This window comes from Poecilia mexicana, unplaced genomic scaffold (assembly GCF_051168715.1).
Source record: "Poecilia mexicana isolate PSO_F unplaced genomic scaffold, ASM5116871v1 scaffold_6, whole genome shotgun sequence".
In the NCBI taxonomy this organism is placed as follows: Eukaryota; Metazoa; Chordata; class Actinopteri; order Cyprinodontiformes; family Poeciliidae; genus Poecilia; species Poecilia mexicana.
This window is the reverse complement of record NW_028263375.1, coordinates 33,080,003-33,099,088: the sequence shown is the minus strand read 5'-3', so window position 1 is coordinate 33,099,088 and position 19,086 is coordinate 33,080,003. Positions and strand designations below refer to the sequence as shown.

At 36.9% G+C, this 19,086-nt stretch overlaps 1 protein-coding gene across 1 annotated transcript in view; it reads left to right on the top strand.

The window, feature by feature from the left end:
• The window catches only part of LOC106910523 (NT-3 growth factor receptor), a 32,242-nt gene extending 14,140 nt beyond the window's left edge, over positions 1-18,102 (top strand). Inside the window, exons 7-18 of the mRNA XM_014977176.2 lie at positions 3,027-3,168; positions 3,939-4,051; positions 4,848-5,031; positions 6,115-6,126; positions 7,335-7,381; positions 8,470-8,572; positions 8,890-9,078; positions 11,773-11,903; positions 12,453-12,625; positions 15,882-16,125; positions 17,083-17,241; positions 17,357-18,102. Of these exons, the coding sequence (XP_014832662.2) occupies positions 3,027-3,168; positions 3,939-4,051; positions 4,848-5,031; positions 6,115-6,126; positions 7,335-7,381; positions 8,470-8,572; positions 8,890-9,078; positions 11,773-11,903; positions 12,453-12,625; positions 15,882-16,125; positions 17,083-17,241; positions 17,357-17,542 (1,683 nt within the window). The 3' untranslated portion in view covers positions 17,543-18,102. The remainder of the gene's footprint in view (positions 1-3,026; positions 3,169-3,938; positions 4,052-4,847; positions 5,032-6,114; positions 6,127-7,334; positions 7,382-8,469; positions 8,573-8,889; positions 9,079-11,772; positions 11,904-12,452; positions 12,626-15,881; positions 16,126-17,082; positions 17,242-17,356) is intronic.
• Positions 18,103-19,086: the final 984 nt, after the last annotated feature.

The following is a 19,086-nucleotide window of genomic DNA, read 5'->3' as shown; positions in this document are numbered from 1 at the left end:
CTTCACCGTTAACACAGTTAGCAGTGAGTGAGTGGAGTTGATTAACAACACTAAGACCCACTTCCTGGTTCTGATTGGTTGTTTTTGGTCAGATTGGTGCATTACTTTAGCTAGCAATAGTAGTTCAGGAAGGAGGTGGAAAAGATTGATTGTTTTCACAGATTATCTGTCTCATAACAAACTGTCACGACATGATGACAGCTTTAACAAATATGGAGAAAACATTTTTTTATTAAAGTTACATACTGCAGCTTGCATAAAATGCAACTACATAGTATTGTTTTGAGAAGTTTAGATTGTTTTATGTGTATTTTGCATGTTGCTTTTGACAGTTGCTGGTGGGGAGAGACATTTCAGTAATCTAAAACTAAGAAAAAAATTAAGCAATCTACTTGCATACTGTATGACTGTTGCATGTAAAATTCATGAGCAGTAAATATTGTGTGTCTTTGGTCCAGTACTGATACTGGACCAAAGAAAGCAAGAAAGCAAGTATTAGAACGGGCGGATTATCAGGAGCTGAAGTAATTTTACTTATTTTTCCTCAGCCGCATTTTCCAAGCCTTTACAGTTGTGACACTTTTTATGGGTCACATTATAGACTCAAGAAATTGTAAGAGCAGCTGCGCAGGGGGCGGGAGGGCCCACTCTAATTTTTTGTCATGGGGCCCAAGATTCCTGGAAGCACCCCTGCATACACATGTAGAAGAGATTTTGGTCCACTCTACCTTTCAGATCTCCTAATCTTTCAGTTTTCAATGCTATTGCTAGGCAACATGGAGCTTTAGTTAGCTCCCTTGAAAGAATTTCTATTGGGTTCTAAGTTTTCTTAACATTACAGGTTTACTTAGATTATTGGCTTAGGTAATTTGCTGTTCTCTGAAAATGATGAATCACTTCTTGTGACCTTCATTGTTCCGCTCCCTGTCTGTGATACATACAGCTACATACATGCTGGTTTCAAAGACAAAAGAGAGAGATGATGAGATGACTGTATAAGTAAGATGCTGGACATGTTTTCTGGTGCATTCTGAGAAATGTGGTTAAAAAAAGACACATTCTAACAAAGCACAGTGCCTGTCTGCTCCAAGATCAGGCTAATAACATATCAGTTTAAAAAACTGTTTCTGGCTATCTTTCTTCGGGCCCCGCTTATGCTTTCAGACGGCAGCCAAATGGTTGTCTGCTCAGTTTTTTTTCCCCTTTTATAAAAATACTCATATAAACTCCTTGCATCTCTTGTCTTGCAATTCCTTACACTGTCATTTTTCTCTTGAAAGTATTCACTGGGATTCATTTTTTCCACAATTTCTTATCCTATGATGGAATACATTAATTTTATTCTAAGCATAATATTTTACACACACACACACACAAGTTTGTTTTGCTATCTTTGTGGGGACTTTCCATTGACTTCCATTCATTTCTACAGCCTAAACCTTACCTTTACCCTTTTCCTAACCCTACCCATCACATACCTAACCCTAACCCTAACCAAAACTCAATTCATACCTTAGCCCCAACTCTGACCCCTGACCCAAAAAGTCTATAATGTGACCCAAAACCAGAGCAATTGGTCCCCACAACGTAGTATATGTCAGGAAAATCGTCCCCACAAGGTATTACAAACAAACGCACACACACACACACACACACACACACAATTTTCCTTAATGGCAAAGTAAAAGAAAATTGGAATGTTTTCCCATCTATTAAACAAAATAATATGTAAATAGATATGTTGTGTTTTCTTGGATTAGATTCAAAGATTTACACATCAAGACAAAAAAAGACTGGAAGTTTGAATATCCAGCTCTGCATTAGACATTTCATTACTGTCTAAATGTAAACAATTTAAATAGGAAATTAAACAATTTAACTGTAAATTAAATGTAACTGTAAATTTAACTGTAAATTAGTAAATTTATAGCTAAATTTAACAATTTATATGTAAATTTAAATTTACAGTTAAATTTACAGTTAAATAATTTAAATAGTAAATTGTTTAACTGTTTAAACAGTTGATGCAATTTAAACAGAAGTGAAATGCCACTCCCCAAAAGATGCCACCCTGGGCGGTTGCCCATGTCGCCCATATCAGAAACCCCACCGGGTGGTTTATTACTAGTCTTATTAGAGGCACAGATGGTGCAGGTATGAATGTAGCAAAATGTACAAAACAGGTTTGATTAACTTACAAAATTAATATTTTTTTCATATTAAAACTGTTGAGGTTTTTAATTTTCTTTGTAAAAAAGAACATACTGTTATTTATGTTAAAGAGCTTAAGTGTGTACTTCTGCCTATACATTTTGGCTCATAATCTCTGTAACTGTTACTGACCTTAAATTTACATTTTACATTTTTTCTCATCAATTCAGAGTGCATTTCTGCAGACATCAATATTGTTCAAAATATCAAAATATGATATGTGATATGTAATATTTGATATTATATGATAACCACCATCCAGAATGAAGTTAAATGGGAAAAGCATAAAACTCACTTTGACTTTTTGACCTGTTTTCAGTTAAGAGTCTGACACACCAAACTCCTACCTCAGTCATTGAACTGTTAGGTTCTGTGTAGTTATTTTTGAGGTTTTCTGTTTAGTCCTGTTCCTGTCCTGTCTTCCCTGTTGATTGCTTCCCAGGTGTGTCTAGTTACCTGATTACCCTCCCTGTGTATTTAAACCCACCTGTTGTCTTTGTCTCTTGTCGGGTCCTCGTCAAACATCATGTTTGTCAATGTCTGTTGCCGTCTGCTGTCCGTTCTCCCTGTGCTGCTCGACTTTAGTTTGTCTGTGAATTCTTCATTAAATCATCTTTATTATGTCAACCTGGGCTCGTTGCATTTATCCTCACCACGACCAACCACAGATCATGACATGAACCTCTCAGAACATTTGCACTTTGATAACATTTACCCAGATATGATTTTATAGATATAGTTTTGATGTGTATCCTGAATATTTCAGAGGTTTGCTGCTTTTATCAACCTGCTGGTGTTCTTGTTTTCCGCTTCAGGATAAAGTATACAACAACAGTATTCACTCCATCACCATAACACTGGCCAATGTGAAAAGGGAGGACAACAATTTCTGGCTAAATTGCACCGCCAACAACATCGTAGGCTTTGCTAATGCTTCTGTTCACCTAATCGTTCACTGTAAGTTGACACATATAAGACAGACACAGAGATCAGATTGAGGATCCAACAGTGTTAAGAGTTGTGTGTCTGAGTTGATATGTATCAGAGTTGAATACAAACTGTACAACTGCTATTAGTAAGTGGAATTGAAAGTTCGAATTGCCACATGGGATAGACTGATAAAAACATGTAGTATAATTTATTTATCAGTTTGCATTCAAAACTCATGTTTGAATTGGTATATAACATTTTGACCAGGAAATGTTCCAAGTCATATTACTTTGTAGAAATTTTTATGAGCAAATTCAAAGATTCCAGAAATTATTTCTGTAGCCTATTTATGAAAATGAATGAAGATATTTGCCTCAACAGCTTGGATTTATATCAGTGAAAAGTTTGTAGTGAAAAACATTTGGAAAGTACAATAATTTATTTTGAATTATCTTGAGTGGCTGAATGTCAAAAAAGTTGAGATTTTCAGTGGCTGAAAGTTTTATTATCCTCATAAGCAAGCTCTCATAGTGTAGCCAGGAAAGCATGTGTTTTTCACTGTTGTCTTGACAGGGTTTTCAGGACATACTGTCCAAAACAGTGACCAGAACAGGAACCTTTCAAATCAGTAACAAGAACTGTTGTGTCCAGCATATGATCCCTGTTCAAATCATTCTTTAAATTCGTAAATAAATTAAGAAATAAAGGAAAGTGAATGTTTTATTATGAGTGTAAATGACTTCAAAAGCTTTGTGTGAATTAAATTCAACACTGGTCTTCTTTTCCTGTCTTTTCAGTTCCTCCATCCATTGAGAAGCTTAAGGAGCCAGAACGCCGCCATGACACATGTATAGAATTCACTGTTCGGGGTTCACCTCATCCAAGCTTAAGATGGTTTCATGAAGATAAGGTATGACAGATTTTATTGTCAAGAGTTATCATCTATCTATTAGACAACTGGGCTGATCTTACTAAGGAAGTACACTGTGTGGTGACCCTTAGACAGGCTCTGTGTTTTCCTTTTAGTATGGGAATGCTCTGAGGTCTCTTAGTCAGTTGTGGAGTGTCACTGGGGAGAGGAATGACAAAAAGAAAGTATTTGTCTTGAGAGCTTTGTCTGGCTCACCTAGCAAGAATTATATAATTTTATATAATATTCTTGTCCCATTTTCCTACAAGGTTGTGAAGGTTTGGCTGGCTTATGAGCCTTTACCACAGAGTCATCTGTTAACCTTGAACTTCACTGGAATAATTGGATAGTAAATAGTATTTTAGGTGTTATAGCTACTAAATGCAGTTAGTCAGTGTGGCGCGCACCACTGGTCATTCAAGGGCCACCTGGTCACTGTCATATAGTGCACTCAGTGCAGCCATAACACCTCATCACAGGGCAAGGCAGGCCCAGATGTGGCTGTTGGTGATTTTGTGCATATGTGTGCAGTGAACCAGACAAGGCCAATCAAATCCATCATATTACGCTGCAAGTCTTGAAGACATTTCTTCAAAAATGATCTAGTGCAATGTAGTGTTTCAAAAACAATAAAAGTTCTGACACTCACCCCAGGAGAAACTGAACAATACTCCTGCAGACTTCAATGTATCCAATCATATATGAGCTCCTGGCATGTTTTCTCTCCACCGGTGTCTTTATGGTGGATGTGGTCTTCTCTGAAGTAATTCTATTCTATTCTATTCTATTCTGTCAGGAAATTTCCCACAATGAGTACATCCGCCAAGATATGGATATTTACAATGATGACTTGGAGGGGTGCCTTCTTTTTAAAAACCCAACGCACTACAATAATGGCAACTACACTTTGAAAGCAACCAACTATCTGGGTGAGGTCAACAGGACAGTGTATGGACACTTCCTCGAAATGCCCCCTCCTGGTAAGCTGGTAACATCCAGAGCTTATGCCTGTTGTTTTTATGATAGGAAACTTAATACAATTTATATATTTGTATTCCTTTAACATTGAGAAACATACAATTAATCAACTTGATTATATGTAACATGCCCTGCGACAGATTGGCAACCTGTCCAGGGTGTACTCCGCCTCTCGCCCAGAACTTTAGCTGGAAATAGGCACCGGCAACCCTCCCAACCCCACTAAGGGACAAGGGTGTATAGAAAATAGATGGATGTACGCAACATCAATTTGCTATGTAAATGTATAGTTACCAACATAACTGAATTTTAAAGGAATACACACATTTTGTGCGTATACGAAATGTTGGACAACGGGGGCGACAGCAGTAGGAGTTTGCCTTGCAGTCGGTGGGTTGCTGTTTCAATTACCACTCCCCCCACCTCTGTCATTGTGTCCTTGGGCAAGATACCTGACCCACCTTGCAGAATGGTATGAAACTACAACTACAACCTCACCATTGTCAAAGTGTCCCAGGGCAGACATAGCTACAATCCATTAGCTTGCCATCATCAATTTATGAATGTGTGCATGAATGGAAATGTCTGATTTCATTGTAATTGATATAACTAATACTAAACCTTTTATGAAGTAATACTTCAAAAAATGTATTGAACCTCAGAAAAAGCATATGCTGTATTGCATCCCATGTATGTGACCTTCAGAAACACTAATATGTCAGATCCCATCAGCTGGATCTACTGATCCAGCTGATGGGATCTGATCCTTTTATTATGGAAGACTACTTAACTCTGATAGTTTTTGTTACTTCTGCAGGTTATTTCACTTTAGTCACCTGTCAACTTTACAGCTCCCATTACAAGCAGTGCTATCGCTCTCTTTAAAAGAAAATTAAAATTAATAACCAATCTGGGATCATTCACCTCCTTAAAGACTATATAACATATAATTCTATGTATGTTCACTGATCAGGGTGGTATGGTCTTAGAGCTCATTTTATTGTCTTGATATAAATATTTGTAGAGTCTGTACATTGCCTTACAGTTTGCATTGTCTTATCTATTTGCTTCTTCAATGGATTCAGATTATGATTATGGTAAGTACCTTCTAATGTCAATCTTACTGTATTATGTTTTAGGCACAAATTTCTAAGCCATGTCAAAGCTAAGGGATTGCATGTCAGGTAGTTTCAGTGGCGTAGTGGTGGATGTAGTAAGTTTGTTTCCTCAATTGGAAACAAATTGAGGAAACAATTTTCCTCAATTTGTTTCCAAATTGAGGAATTGGAAACAAATTATCTGCCATCTTGATATGGCAGATAAATTATTTTCAAAACTGGCTTTCCTTTTACCTTGTTTGCTGATCTTTCTGATTAAGAATACATGTCTCATTTTATGTCAGACACTAAGTTATTTGTTAAATGAAAACAAAACATCTAATTGTACCAGGGCTGTGAAACTGACCGTAGGTGAACAGTCAGTTTGTCTGTTTTTGGCTCTTTTTCCTCTTCATTACCATTGCTATTCTTTCTGGCCTATTGAATATGAACCTCAGGATGAACCTCTGACTGAACAGGACTTTTTAGTTTTGACAGTTTAGCAGATTAAAATCTCATTGATTTCCAGCCACAGGTTCAAAATATTAATGTGATGATTACTAAGTCACTTTGTTCTCACTTTTGCCTTGTAGCACAATGATATGTCATACTGGAAAATACACGTCATTACAAGATTGTCCCTGGTTTATTGAACGAATTTGCTAAGGGAGGATGTTTTAATTCTGTCCTTCATACATATCAGTATATAGGTCTGAGCCCCTCGGTCATACCATTGCTTAATTTTGAAAATGAAGCAGCCATCAGCCATCTGTGACTGCGTGACATCTAGCAGGGTCTATAGACATCTGGCTGTATGATATCCAGAAGAAGTGATATTTAGACTCACTCATCAACCTAACCAGGATAAACAGAAACGGCATCAAAATGTGGTTGAACGTTATCCAAGAGAGGCAAGGTTATAACCACCAAAGACACAGCTCCATCAAGAAGAAAGAACAAAAGAAGCCCAAGAAATGCCAATTGCTCAAACAGCTAAAGGATTTGTGGAGAGTCAAGGCTCAGTTTTGTCAGTGGAGAATTTGGAGCTGTAGCAGATTCCAGAAACAACCTCTGAGGTTTCTGTAAAAATAGAGGTAGTTTTCATTGCATTTGAATGTATAAAGATAAATGGTCTAACACCAAGATAGAACTGGTTTATTAGTATTCTTGCAGAAGTTCTGAGCAGAAAACTTTGCCTTTCTTTCCAGGAACTCCAACTGCAGAGACTCACAAACCTTTGGAAGATCCTTTTGGGGTTAGTTACAGAAGTAAAACGTTGTTACCTCAAACTTTGAATGTGTTTTAAAATAACCTCCACTAGGGAAAGAGTCAAGACTTCAAAATTTTGACATCTTAAAACATATTGATCAAGGCAGTTTTTCAAAACATAAAATTTAGATGCTAGGTGTCAGTTTCTTTACTGCTACCTGTCATCGCATAAGTTGCAACTCAGTTTGGCCAAGTTGCTGTATTAATATAGTTGCTCAAACAAATGGATTTGGGAGAAATGACTAAAAGGCAGTGCAGACCCACACTTTAGACCCAGGACATGTCAGAACAGCAAAGTTTGTGTTCATAACTGAATTCTCACTTTACCATAAACTGTATATTAGTGTGTGTATTTGATGCAGTTTTGAAAAATGTTTGTTTTTCATTCAATGAAGTTGTGACTAGAGTATCCAGAAATTCTACTCAAAAAGAGTAGTGATACTTCAAAAAGTATTTTTCACTTTTTGAAGTATTTATCAAAAAGTGCGATGAAGTAAAATGACTCCTAAAAGTATCTTTTTCCAAAAAGTTACTCAAATAAACGTAGCTGATTAAAAGTAACTGCTGTTATATTTAAATTTTGTTTTTGCTTTTCAGTATTATTTTTCATGCTCTCATTAACGTCAAGAGTCTTTACGTGGGCCTGTCTCAAATCCACATGAATTTGACTCGTGGATTTCGAGCTGGCATTGTTCCTGTGGTCTTCGTAATTTCTGTAACATAAAACTACTGAGTTATAGTTTGATGGACAGATCAATATAAAATTATCACCCATATTTTTGTCCATATTTTTTGATATTAAGAGGACTACTGTCACTTATTCTTCTCCACTTAAAGCGCTGATGCGAACATTTTGGTTTGGCAGAATGATGGCCATTTTGCTCTTGTGGACGTGTCTAAAAACACTGATGAATGTTAGTTTTATTTTTTTCTAAATGAATGTGCCCTTAAGTTCAAGATACCGTCAAGTGGCTCTGCTTGAACATGTCAGTGCAGAACATGGACAACATGTCAAGCATACTGTATCTACATCCATTCTAGATTTGGTTCACCAACATGTTTCCTGACCTGCAGGTCTCCATGGCGGTAGGTTTGGCGGTGTTTGCCTGTGTAATCCTTGTGGTTCTCTTTGTTCTGATCAACAAGTATGGACGACGTTCCAAATTTATCATTAAAGGTGAGTATTGTTCATTTCATGATGAAGTCATCAATAATGTGTGTTAACAGAAAAAAAAACTGATTTTGAACTGTTAATAAAATATTGCTTTTATTGTAACTTCATTATTAAATATTCTGAATGAAATTAATACAAAATAAATATACATTTTATTTAGTATTTATTTAGTTGATTTAATATTTAAGTATTTCTTTGGAAATGTCTTCTGTCATCATAAAGAGCCTATCCAATGAAGAAACAGATAAAACCTGATATTTATCTACACTGTATGAACATACTTACCAAATGAAATCCTTCCTCTCTGTCTCTCTCTCCAGGCCCAGTAGCAGTGATGAGTGGGGAAGAAAACTCTGCCAGTCCGCTCCATCATGTAAATCATGGCATTATAAGCCCCTGCGCTCTGGATGTTGGGTTAGATTCCGTGGTGATTGGCATGTCCAGGATCCCCATTATAGAGAATCCACAGTACTTCAGACACGGACACAACGGCACCAAACCAACCACTTGTGAGTAAAGGCTTCTCAAAGCATCTTTAAACAGAACACATGTAGCCTGAACAAGAAATTGATCTTGAAATTGGTGTTGAAAATTTGGACTTGGGTCATACTGTCATATAATCTTCACACTTGATTTAGATTTGTGCCTTAAAGACTGGAGACTTAACTAGGACTTGTTCTGGGATTTGTGTCTTGTTGCCAATTTTTATCTCATGTTATCAGGAGTGAAAGGAAGCTACTACTTCATACCAGCTGGTGGTTTGTAACAACCTTTTGCTGATAACTTTAGCTTAAGGGCAAAATAAGCATAATTTACAGTGACTTTTCCATATTGTGTCACATTACCACCACAAACAAATGTATTTAATTGGAATTTTATGTTAAAGACCAACACAAAGTGGTATGCAATTGTGAAGTAGAAAGAAAATTAGAAATAATTCAAAACATTTTTTTTTTACAAATAAAACACTGAAAAGTGCTGAGTGTAAAAGTATTCATTGCCCCTGCCCCTGAGTCAGTACTTTGTGAATCCACCTTTGGCTGCAATTCTTGTTTTGTTCAGAAGTTTGACATTATTTTACTCCATTGTTTCTGGCTCATAATGTAAATTTATAGCAAACATGCTTACTGTTTAGACTTGGCAGCAGTGTTGTAGTACTCGAGATCGGTCTTGGTCTCGAGACCGGTTTCGAGACCATTTTTTGATAGTCTTGGTCTCGTCTCGGACTCGACCGCATTTGGTCTCAGTCTTGTCTCAGTCTCGGGCGCTGAGGACTCGGCATTTTATTTCAAGACCAGTCAAGACCGCAACTGTGAAAATATCACTAAACGTACAGCATACTGTCCAGTTTATTTGTTAAAATTGTTGTTTTCAGTGGATGCAAAACGCACCGATTAAAATCCAACCAATAACGTAACTTGCCAATTACGTGTTTCTGTTACTCCCCCCTCCCCATTTTTCACTCGCACGCGGCGCTCTGTGACATACACAGTGGTTTCCTCTGAGTGGCAGAAGATGTCTGTCTAATCGTCAGTAATAGAATAGCGCTGCATAAATCATCAGAAATCCGATGGCCACAGCTAACTCAGCAGCGCTTCGCTTTCACAGACGGTGGGGATAACATCTAACTTTTTTCGTCACTTAGAAAAGAAGCTTAAAGAAAGGTAAGTTCCGTTGATGTGATGTTAGCAAAGCTAGCTGTACAGAGACACATAAGCATTAGTGATGAAAAAAAGTTCTCACTCACTGCACTTAATTATTGTGCAAAGGTGTTGACTGACTTGTCGCATATATGGGACAACACTGTGTTCAAAAGTCCGAAATATAGTGATGTGGCATTCAGGAACAGTCCGATTATTCTGAACGGCTCTTTACTTAGAAAATAGGATTGGAGTGACACTGAGAGCCGTTCTTTGTTCTTGTAATGCTCTGTGTACACTGCAGTAGCTCTTATTATTTTATGTAATTATGTACATTGATATTTTTTTAATTAACAAATAAAACACAAGAACAAAAGAGCATGCAGAGCATGCACATTGCTCTATGATTGTTTTTCGTTTAAAGTGGCAGCTGTAATGTGTGCCATGGTGTCAGACTACCTGGCTTCATGTAGCAGGAGAGAGGGTGAAAACAGTCACGGTGAGCGCCTTGTGCTTGGTTACTTCTTGCTTGTTGCTCCTTGGTCAGTGTTCATAGTTGAGCGTTATTTACCATCAGGGCATTGCCTCAATTGCTATGTTTAATGGTGCAGATAGTGATGGTTTCTGACATGAGGAATATGGGCAAACACTTAGGGCGTTATCTTTTTAGGGATGGCACGAGACCACCGCAGATTGTAGCACAAAGATGGAAGCAAAGCAGAACAAAGTTTGTTCTGCTTTTAATATTGGTAAAATTTATTAAATATTTAATATCTAGGTGTTTTTATGGGAATATGGATCTTTGAGATCAATTTGAGAAGCAATTTTGATCATATTTCACCATTTTATCATGTCTTGTAGCGCGGGATGCTGGTCTTTTGTCTTGACTCGGTCTCGACTTCCCTCGGTCTTGGTCTTGACTTGGTCTCGGACCCTAAAAGTCTTGGTCTTGTCACGGTCTCGATACGCTCTGGTCTTGGTCTTATCTTGGTCTCGGGTTAGGTGGTCTTGACCACAACACTGCTTGGCAGCCAATATTTTAAATGTGGATTAAAAACAGTTTTAATCTCCTAAAACATCCTATGTTTTGAAGAAAACTCTTCAAAACATATGCAGTGAAGTAAATGGTAGCCTGGAAAAACCAGCCCTTTGTTCAACGAATCTGGGCCTTTGGCTATTGAGCACTAAAACATTTTCCACTTAAACCACTGATGCAAACATATTTTTTTCTTAAATGAATGTGCGCTTAAGTTAAGTTCAAAATAATATTCAGTGGTTCTGCTTCAACATGTCAGTGCAGAACGTGGACAACAGATGTCAAGTGTGCTGTATACACCAAATACCACCAAAAGACAGACAGACATGTGGACTGAGTTATTCTATATTATTTAGCATTTCATCTCGAGAGATGAGTGTTTGCATTTCAAAATGAGATGCATGGATGCTTTGCCAGTGCTCAAATACGAATATGCAGCTAAAAACATGCACTTAATGTGTCAAAAACCAGAGAAGCTTTGAGATTTTATAGGGAGTATATACTCAGTTACCTTTTGTCATTCTCAGATGTTCAACATATTAAACGTCGGGATATCATTTTGAAGAGGGAGCTCGGTGAAGGTGCCTTTGGAAAGGTCTTCCTGGCTGAATGTTACAACTTAAGTCCAACCAAGGATAAAATGCTAGTAGCTGTGAAGGTAAGACTGGTGTGTGTGTTGAAATATCAGGGGAGTTTAGCCGCCTGAAACCAGGAGAGTCTGGAGTGTTTTGGAAACAAACCTACAGATGTTCGCTCTCTGAACAATTAGCAAAGCTAGTCAAGATTACAACTGACGTGAACTCCATGGTCACAATTAGACAACTCTAATTTTTTTTTTACTAGTAGTTATTATATATTGAGAATGTCTTGAATAAAAAATGATCTAGGTGAACTTTAAATTTACTGTTGTTTTTTAAGTTCTTGTACATTAAATGTATAAAGCATTGTGATTTAGACTTTTTTTTCTTTGACCTGGTTAATATGTCTATTCTTTGGGTTGTGGGTTGTTGATGTGCCAACAAGAACTCTGTCCATTGTTTTATTTCCTTAGCTTTTGTCTCATTTCTGATTTTCTTGCTCTCCAGAGCATTCTGCTGTAATCAGTGACCATATATTTATTTTTCAATGCTTAGTCTGCTCCTAGTCAACACTGTGGTAAAACTCACACTAAATATTTTGGAAATGCTACATCTCTCATTGTTTCCAGACTCTAAAGGACCCCACAGCTGCAGCTAGGAAGGATTTCCAGCATGAGGCAGAGCTGCTGACCAACCTCCAGCACGAACACATAGTCAAGTTCTATGGAGTGTGTGTGGATGGAGACCCTCTTATCATGGTTTTTGAGTACATGAAGCACGGAGATCTCAACAAGTTTCTTAGGTCAGTGATGCAGTCCACTAAACTCTGAGCTATAATGAGAATTCTTGTGAACATAATTATATAGCTTATAGAAGTTGTTTATACTAAACATTATATTGGTGATTTTATATGGTCCTTACATTGTATTGCAACTTCACATGGTTTCAGTATTATATTGTACAGGTGCTGGTCATAAAATTAGAATATTGTGATAAAGTTCATTATTTTCCATAATGTCATGATAAAAATTAAATTGTCATATATTTTAGATTCATTGCACACCAACTGAAATATTTCAGGTCTTTTATTGTTTTAATTTTGATGATTTTGGCAAACAGCTCATGAAAACCCAAAATCCCTGTCTCAAAAAATTAGAATATTATGAAAAGGTTCTCTGAACGAGCAATAAAAATAATCATCTGAATCAACAAAGTAACTCTAAACACCTGAAAAAGATTCCTGAGGCCTTTAAAAACTCCCAGCCTGGTTCATTACTCAAAACCACAATCATGGGTCAGATTGCTGACCTGACTGCTGTCCAGAAGGCCATCACTGACATCCTCAAGCAAGAGGGTGAGAAACGGAAAGAAATTTCTGAACGAATCGGCTGTTTGCAGAGTGTTATATCAAGGCACCTCAGTGGGAAGTCAGTAGGAAGGAAAAAGTGTGGCAGAAAACGCTACACAACGAGAAGAGGTGACCGGACCCTGAGGAAGATTGTGGAGAAGGGCCGATTCCAGACCTTGGGGGACCTACGGAAGCAGTGGACTGAGTCTGGAGTAGAAACATCCAGAGCCACTGTGCACAGGCGTGTGCAGGAAATGGGCTACAGGTGCCGCATTCCCCAGGTCAAAGGTCAAGCCACTTTTGAACCAGAAACAGCGGCAGAAGCGCCTGACCTGGGCTACAGAGAAGCAGCACTTTGGACCACTGTTGTTCAGTGGTCCAAAGTACTTTTTTCGGATGAAAGCAAACTTTGCATGTCATTCGGAAATCAAAGTGCCAGACTCTGGAGGAAGACTGGGGAGAAGGAAATGCCAAAATGCCAGAAGTCCAGTGTCAAGTACCCACAGTCAGTGATGGTCTGGGTGCCATGTCAGCTGCTGGTGTTGGTCCACTGGGTTTTATCAAGGGCAGGATCAATGCAGCAGCTATCAGGAGATGTTGGAGCACTTCATGCTTCCATCTGCTGAAAAGTTTTATGGAGATGAAAATTTAATTTGGTCTGGAATCGGCCCTTCTCCACAATCTTCCTCAGGGTCCGGTCACCTCTTCTCGTTGTGTAGCGTTTTCTGCCACACTTTTTCCTTCCTACTGACTTCCCACTGAGGTGCCTTGATATAACACTCTGCAAACAGCCGATTCGTTCAGAAATTTCTTTCCGTTTCTCACCCTCTTGCTTGAGGATGTCAGTGATGGCCTTCTGGACAGCAGTCAGGTCAGCAATCTGACCCATGATTGTGGTTTTGAGTAATGAACCAGGCTGGGAGTTTTTAAAGGCCTCAGGAATCTTTTTCAGGTGTTTAGAGTTACTTTGTTGATTCAGATAATTATTTTTATTGCTCGTTCAGAGAACCTTTTCATAATATTCTAATTTTTTGAGACAGGGATTTTGGGTTTTCATGAGCTGTTTGCCAAAATCATCAAAATTAAAACAATAAAAGACCTGAAATATTTCAGTTGGTGTGCAATGAATCTAAAATATATGACAATTTAATTTTTATCACGACATTATGGAAAATAATGAACTTTATCACAATATTCTAATTTTATGACCAGCACCTGTATATCTTGATAATTTAGGCTATTTACTGAGATGTTAGCATTGTGAGACCTTTTCCTGAACCTAGAGTCTAAAATTAAATTTAATCATAATATACCTGATTACATCACAGCTTAAATACTAAAAAAACAAGACCATATCAATATTATTATTTTTTACTTTGTTACATTCAATAGCAAATCATTTACACTCACCACAGCTCTAAACATGGTAACAGTCAGCAGCTTTAGGTCCAATAATGCTAAATAAGCTGTCTATCATGCTTGTGTATGCACTGCTTAATGGCTGAGAAACAGCTTACAAGAAAACTGTTTATCTGTTGTTATCAGTGGCCATGCTAACTAGCTTGAGTTTTCAAAGCATGCTCCGTTGTTGGGGACTAGCTGTAGCATAAGCAGAGCACAGCGGACTCTGTGTACACATGCTTTATTGACAGCGCTAAGATCCTCCTCCTGACTCTGATTGTTTGTCTCTGACCACGCAGTGTTTTACTGCCAAGCATTGACAGAGAGGCAGAGGTCTTTTTTTCACAAATTATCTGTTGCATATTATATTGACAGGTCATAGTGACACTTTTAACAAATCTGTAAAAAAATATTTTTTTGGTAACACTTTATTTGGAGGGGTGTGCATAAGGCTGACATGACATTGTCATAAACATGACTTAACACTTGTCATGAACATAAAGAAGTCTTTATGAATGTTTATGACAGTTGTCATGAAGTGTCATTCGGTAAATAATGACACTTTTAATGCAAAGTTGCTCTAAAAGTTGCATTAAAAGTCCATTAAAAGTGGCAACTTTGCATGATTTTGTAAATTATGATAATTTAATGCAAAGTTAGCACTTTTAATGGACTTTCAATGCAACTTTTAGAGCAACTTTGCATTAAAAGTGTCATTATTTACCGAATGACACTTCATGACAACTGTCATAAACTTTCATAGACTTCTTTATGTTCATGACAGGTGTCATGTCATGTTTTTGACAGTGTCATGTCAGTCTTATGCACACCCCTTCAAATAAAGTGTTACTATTTTTTTAATAAAAGCTGTATACTGCAGCTTTAACTAAAAAATATAAATTATAAGAAGAAATATTTTCTTTTTCCTGATTCTGAAAGAAAGTGAAACATTTGAAAAACTAAATGTTCCTTTTTGAAGCTGTTTAGCTACATTACAATGTAATGATGTTTAGATTATAATGTAAATTAATTAAAAACATTATTATTGCTGTTATTAATATTAGTATTATTATTGTTATTTGATTATTGTATAAAAAAGTTTCAGTTGCTGGTATAAATCATTTTTATAGTATCTGATGCTTTTAGATTTGCATTACATTCTAAAAATACTTCAAATTATATAAGAGGCACTATAAGTCAACCCCAAAAAAATGAATCGGTGCTTTAACTGTCCAGTGAAGAAAAGAAAAAGTTATTTTAAGCCTGAATAACAATGAAAAGATTCATAATTGTGAAACTGTCCTCTCAGAGCCCATGGACCTGATGCCACAATCCTAATAGATGGGCAGCCTCTTCAGACCAACGGGGAGCTGGGTCTGTCCCAGATGCTTCACATAGCAAGTCAGATTGCAGGGGGGATGATCTACCTGGCATCCCAGCACTTTGTCCATCGTGATCTTGCAACAAGGAACTGTTTGGTGGGGAATGGCCTTCTGGTGAAAATAGGAGATTTTGGCATGTCCAGAGACATTTACAGCACAGATTACTACAGGGTAAGAGCACATCTGAATATGCCCCACAACTCTTAGTCACATTGATATTATTAATTAAATAACCTGAAATGAAAGAACCTATAAATAGTGTTTTTTAATGGTCTTTTTTAACACACATCATGTAAGTTAATTCAAATCAAAAAGTAATTTTTACTTTACATTCAAAATGTGACATTTGAAAATTTTGTTGAAAACTGTTCCCAACTCTGCTTATGTTGGAAGCCCAAATTCAGAGTCCAAAAATGTAACTTCTGACCCTTGCTGATGCTGAATAATGAATAGCATTATGTTTTTTAATGTATGTTGTAGCACAAACCTGTAATAGATGCCTCTTAGACTGAAGCAGACATCCTGCCAAACCTGACAGGGATCCACATTCAGGTGGCTATTGATGTTGGCTTTAAGGAAACATAAAATTGGATGTGGGAGCAGTTTATTGTTTAGATAATTGAACTGGGTTTGTGACAAAGTTGTATCAAGCTGTTCCACTGCAACCCATAGGAAAATTCAACTGCCTAAAGACCATTTGACGAATTGGACAAAAATTTCTTTTTTTTTCTTTTGCTAGAGATGATTAGCATTGTTTTTCACTGTGGCCAATTTTGTCTCCTGAAAAGGAAAATTGAAACCTAAAACTGAAGCATAAAGTGAACTGAAGCTTCTTTAAATAAAACAACCTGCTGTTCCAAATTTCAGTTCATGTCTTTATCTGTCCATCTTTCTCCTACTTTAGCTTTTAAAGTAGAAAAAAGAGGCATTTCTTTTATGCTTTTTATCTTATAGCCAATGAATGTATGACATAATGTGTAGCCAAGTCAGACTGATGGAGCACTTTAAATATGCGCTGCTGACTGCTCATTGGTGTTAAACTGTGCTCATGCTTACATTAGAGGTGCATTTGAAAATACACTCATCTAAAAAATATTTTTAATGTTCACAACCCTACTTATTGTTTAGGTTGGAGGTCACACCATGCTTCCCATTCGTTGGATGCCCCCAGAGAGCATTATGTACAGGAAATTCACCACAGAGAGTGATGTGTGGAGCTTTGGAGTTATTCTGTGGGAGATCTTCACATATGGCAAACAGCCGTGGTTTCAACTCGCCAACAATGAGGTACAGTACACACAGTTATATTAGATACATTTGGTTTAGTTTTTTTTTGTTTGTTTGTTTGTTTGTTTTTTTGCATTTCTCTTTGTTTTTTCAAACATCTTTTTGTCCTTTTCAGGTTATTGAATGCATTACCCAGGGCAGGGTACTAGAGCGCCCAAGAGTCTGTCCAAAGGAAGTCTATGACATCATGCTGGGCTGCTGGCAAAGGGAGCCACAGCAGCGCCTCATCATTAAAGACATTCAGAAGAAGCTTTTGGCCCTAATGAAATCCACACCAGTTTATCTAGACATATTGGGATGAGAAAAAGGTTCATATGTAACCCTGGAGGCAAAGGAACAAAACTCTCATACCAGACCCCAATCAAATCAACATGTGCAGTAGGATAAAGACCACATCTACATCTGTTTTACTTAATAGAAGCCATGAATCAAACTACCTTAAATAATCCTGGAAACAGACCAAAATGAACCTAACACTCATACAAAAGATATTGTAGATCTTTTTTTTATATGAACTCAAAGCATACGACTCATTTAGAACTACACATTGTATCAAACTGGAGGTAAGTTTGTCAACAATATTGCCCTAGTCTGAAATTTTTTTTATCATTTTGAATAAATTGCTCTGCCCACATGCATAGATTATTGCAGCATTGCTTTTTCAGTCCTGATCTACAGTCCTAGTCATTTTTGTAGTTTGGTGATATGTGAGATATACTGTCATAGATGTCAATGTGTGTGCATACATGTTAATCAGAATTCATTTTTCCACTCTCTGTTGTATTCAGTACTCAATATTCCAGTACTTTGTCATTTTATATGCCTAATAATAAAAAGATTACATGCACTAAACTCAAATAACATTCGTCTTCAGTCTGGTGATTCTACAGCTTCATGAAGGACCTGAAACTATGTCCTTTGTGTCCTTCATGAAGTTCTTAAAGATGGCTATTGCAATATCTTAAATTACAAACTTACACGTTCTGTATAAAAAAATTATTTTAAAAATGAAAGTGAGACCCTGGTGAACTCAGTATTTTACCTTCATACAGAAAAGTCTCAAGGTGTATATTAAAACCGAGAAACCATTAGTAAATATAAACTTTGCTGATTGTGTTGCACCCTTAAAAAGAACTTAAAAACTCATATATTTTAGCTTTTGTGCAACTTTATTAAACAAAATCCATGGTTCGAGCATACAGCTTGTGTAGTTTTCTCTCTCTTTCTGTAATAATCAGATGGGATTTTCAACTCCCATCATGCATTGCGACATTCTTAAAGGGGTATTATGACAGAAATTTATGAAAAAAAAAAAAATAGTTTGAGCACATATTTAGCCATAAACCAATTGAATTCTTCTAAATAAATACTAAATCAAATAAATGCTTGCCCAATATGATCAATATACCTATTAAACAATATCACGTTCTTAACATATTTTCAGGGCTCTACAATTGCATAGCATTTTGGCAACGTGGCATCGGAGATGTTCAGGAAAGGGCCTTTACCATGATATTACTATAATTTGAAGTAATCTTTTATATTGTACACATAAAGTAAAAATGTGCATAATGTATATACATAATATATAATATGTATAATCTGTATACATATAATGTTGCACACATTGCACACATTATGGATAAACGTAATGCGTATACATTGTCCAAATGTAAGAAACCTTTGGGCCATGATTCTTACACTGATATGATAGACTTCTTGCATGTTGTTCTGTTTACTGTCAGGAAATAACCACGTTATGAATTTGTGCAGCTGGGCATGCCTGACTCAGTGCAAAGCACTGTGTGTGACTCCAAATCCCACAAGTCATGCACGTTACACTTT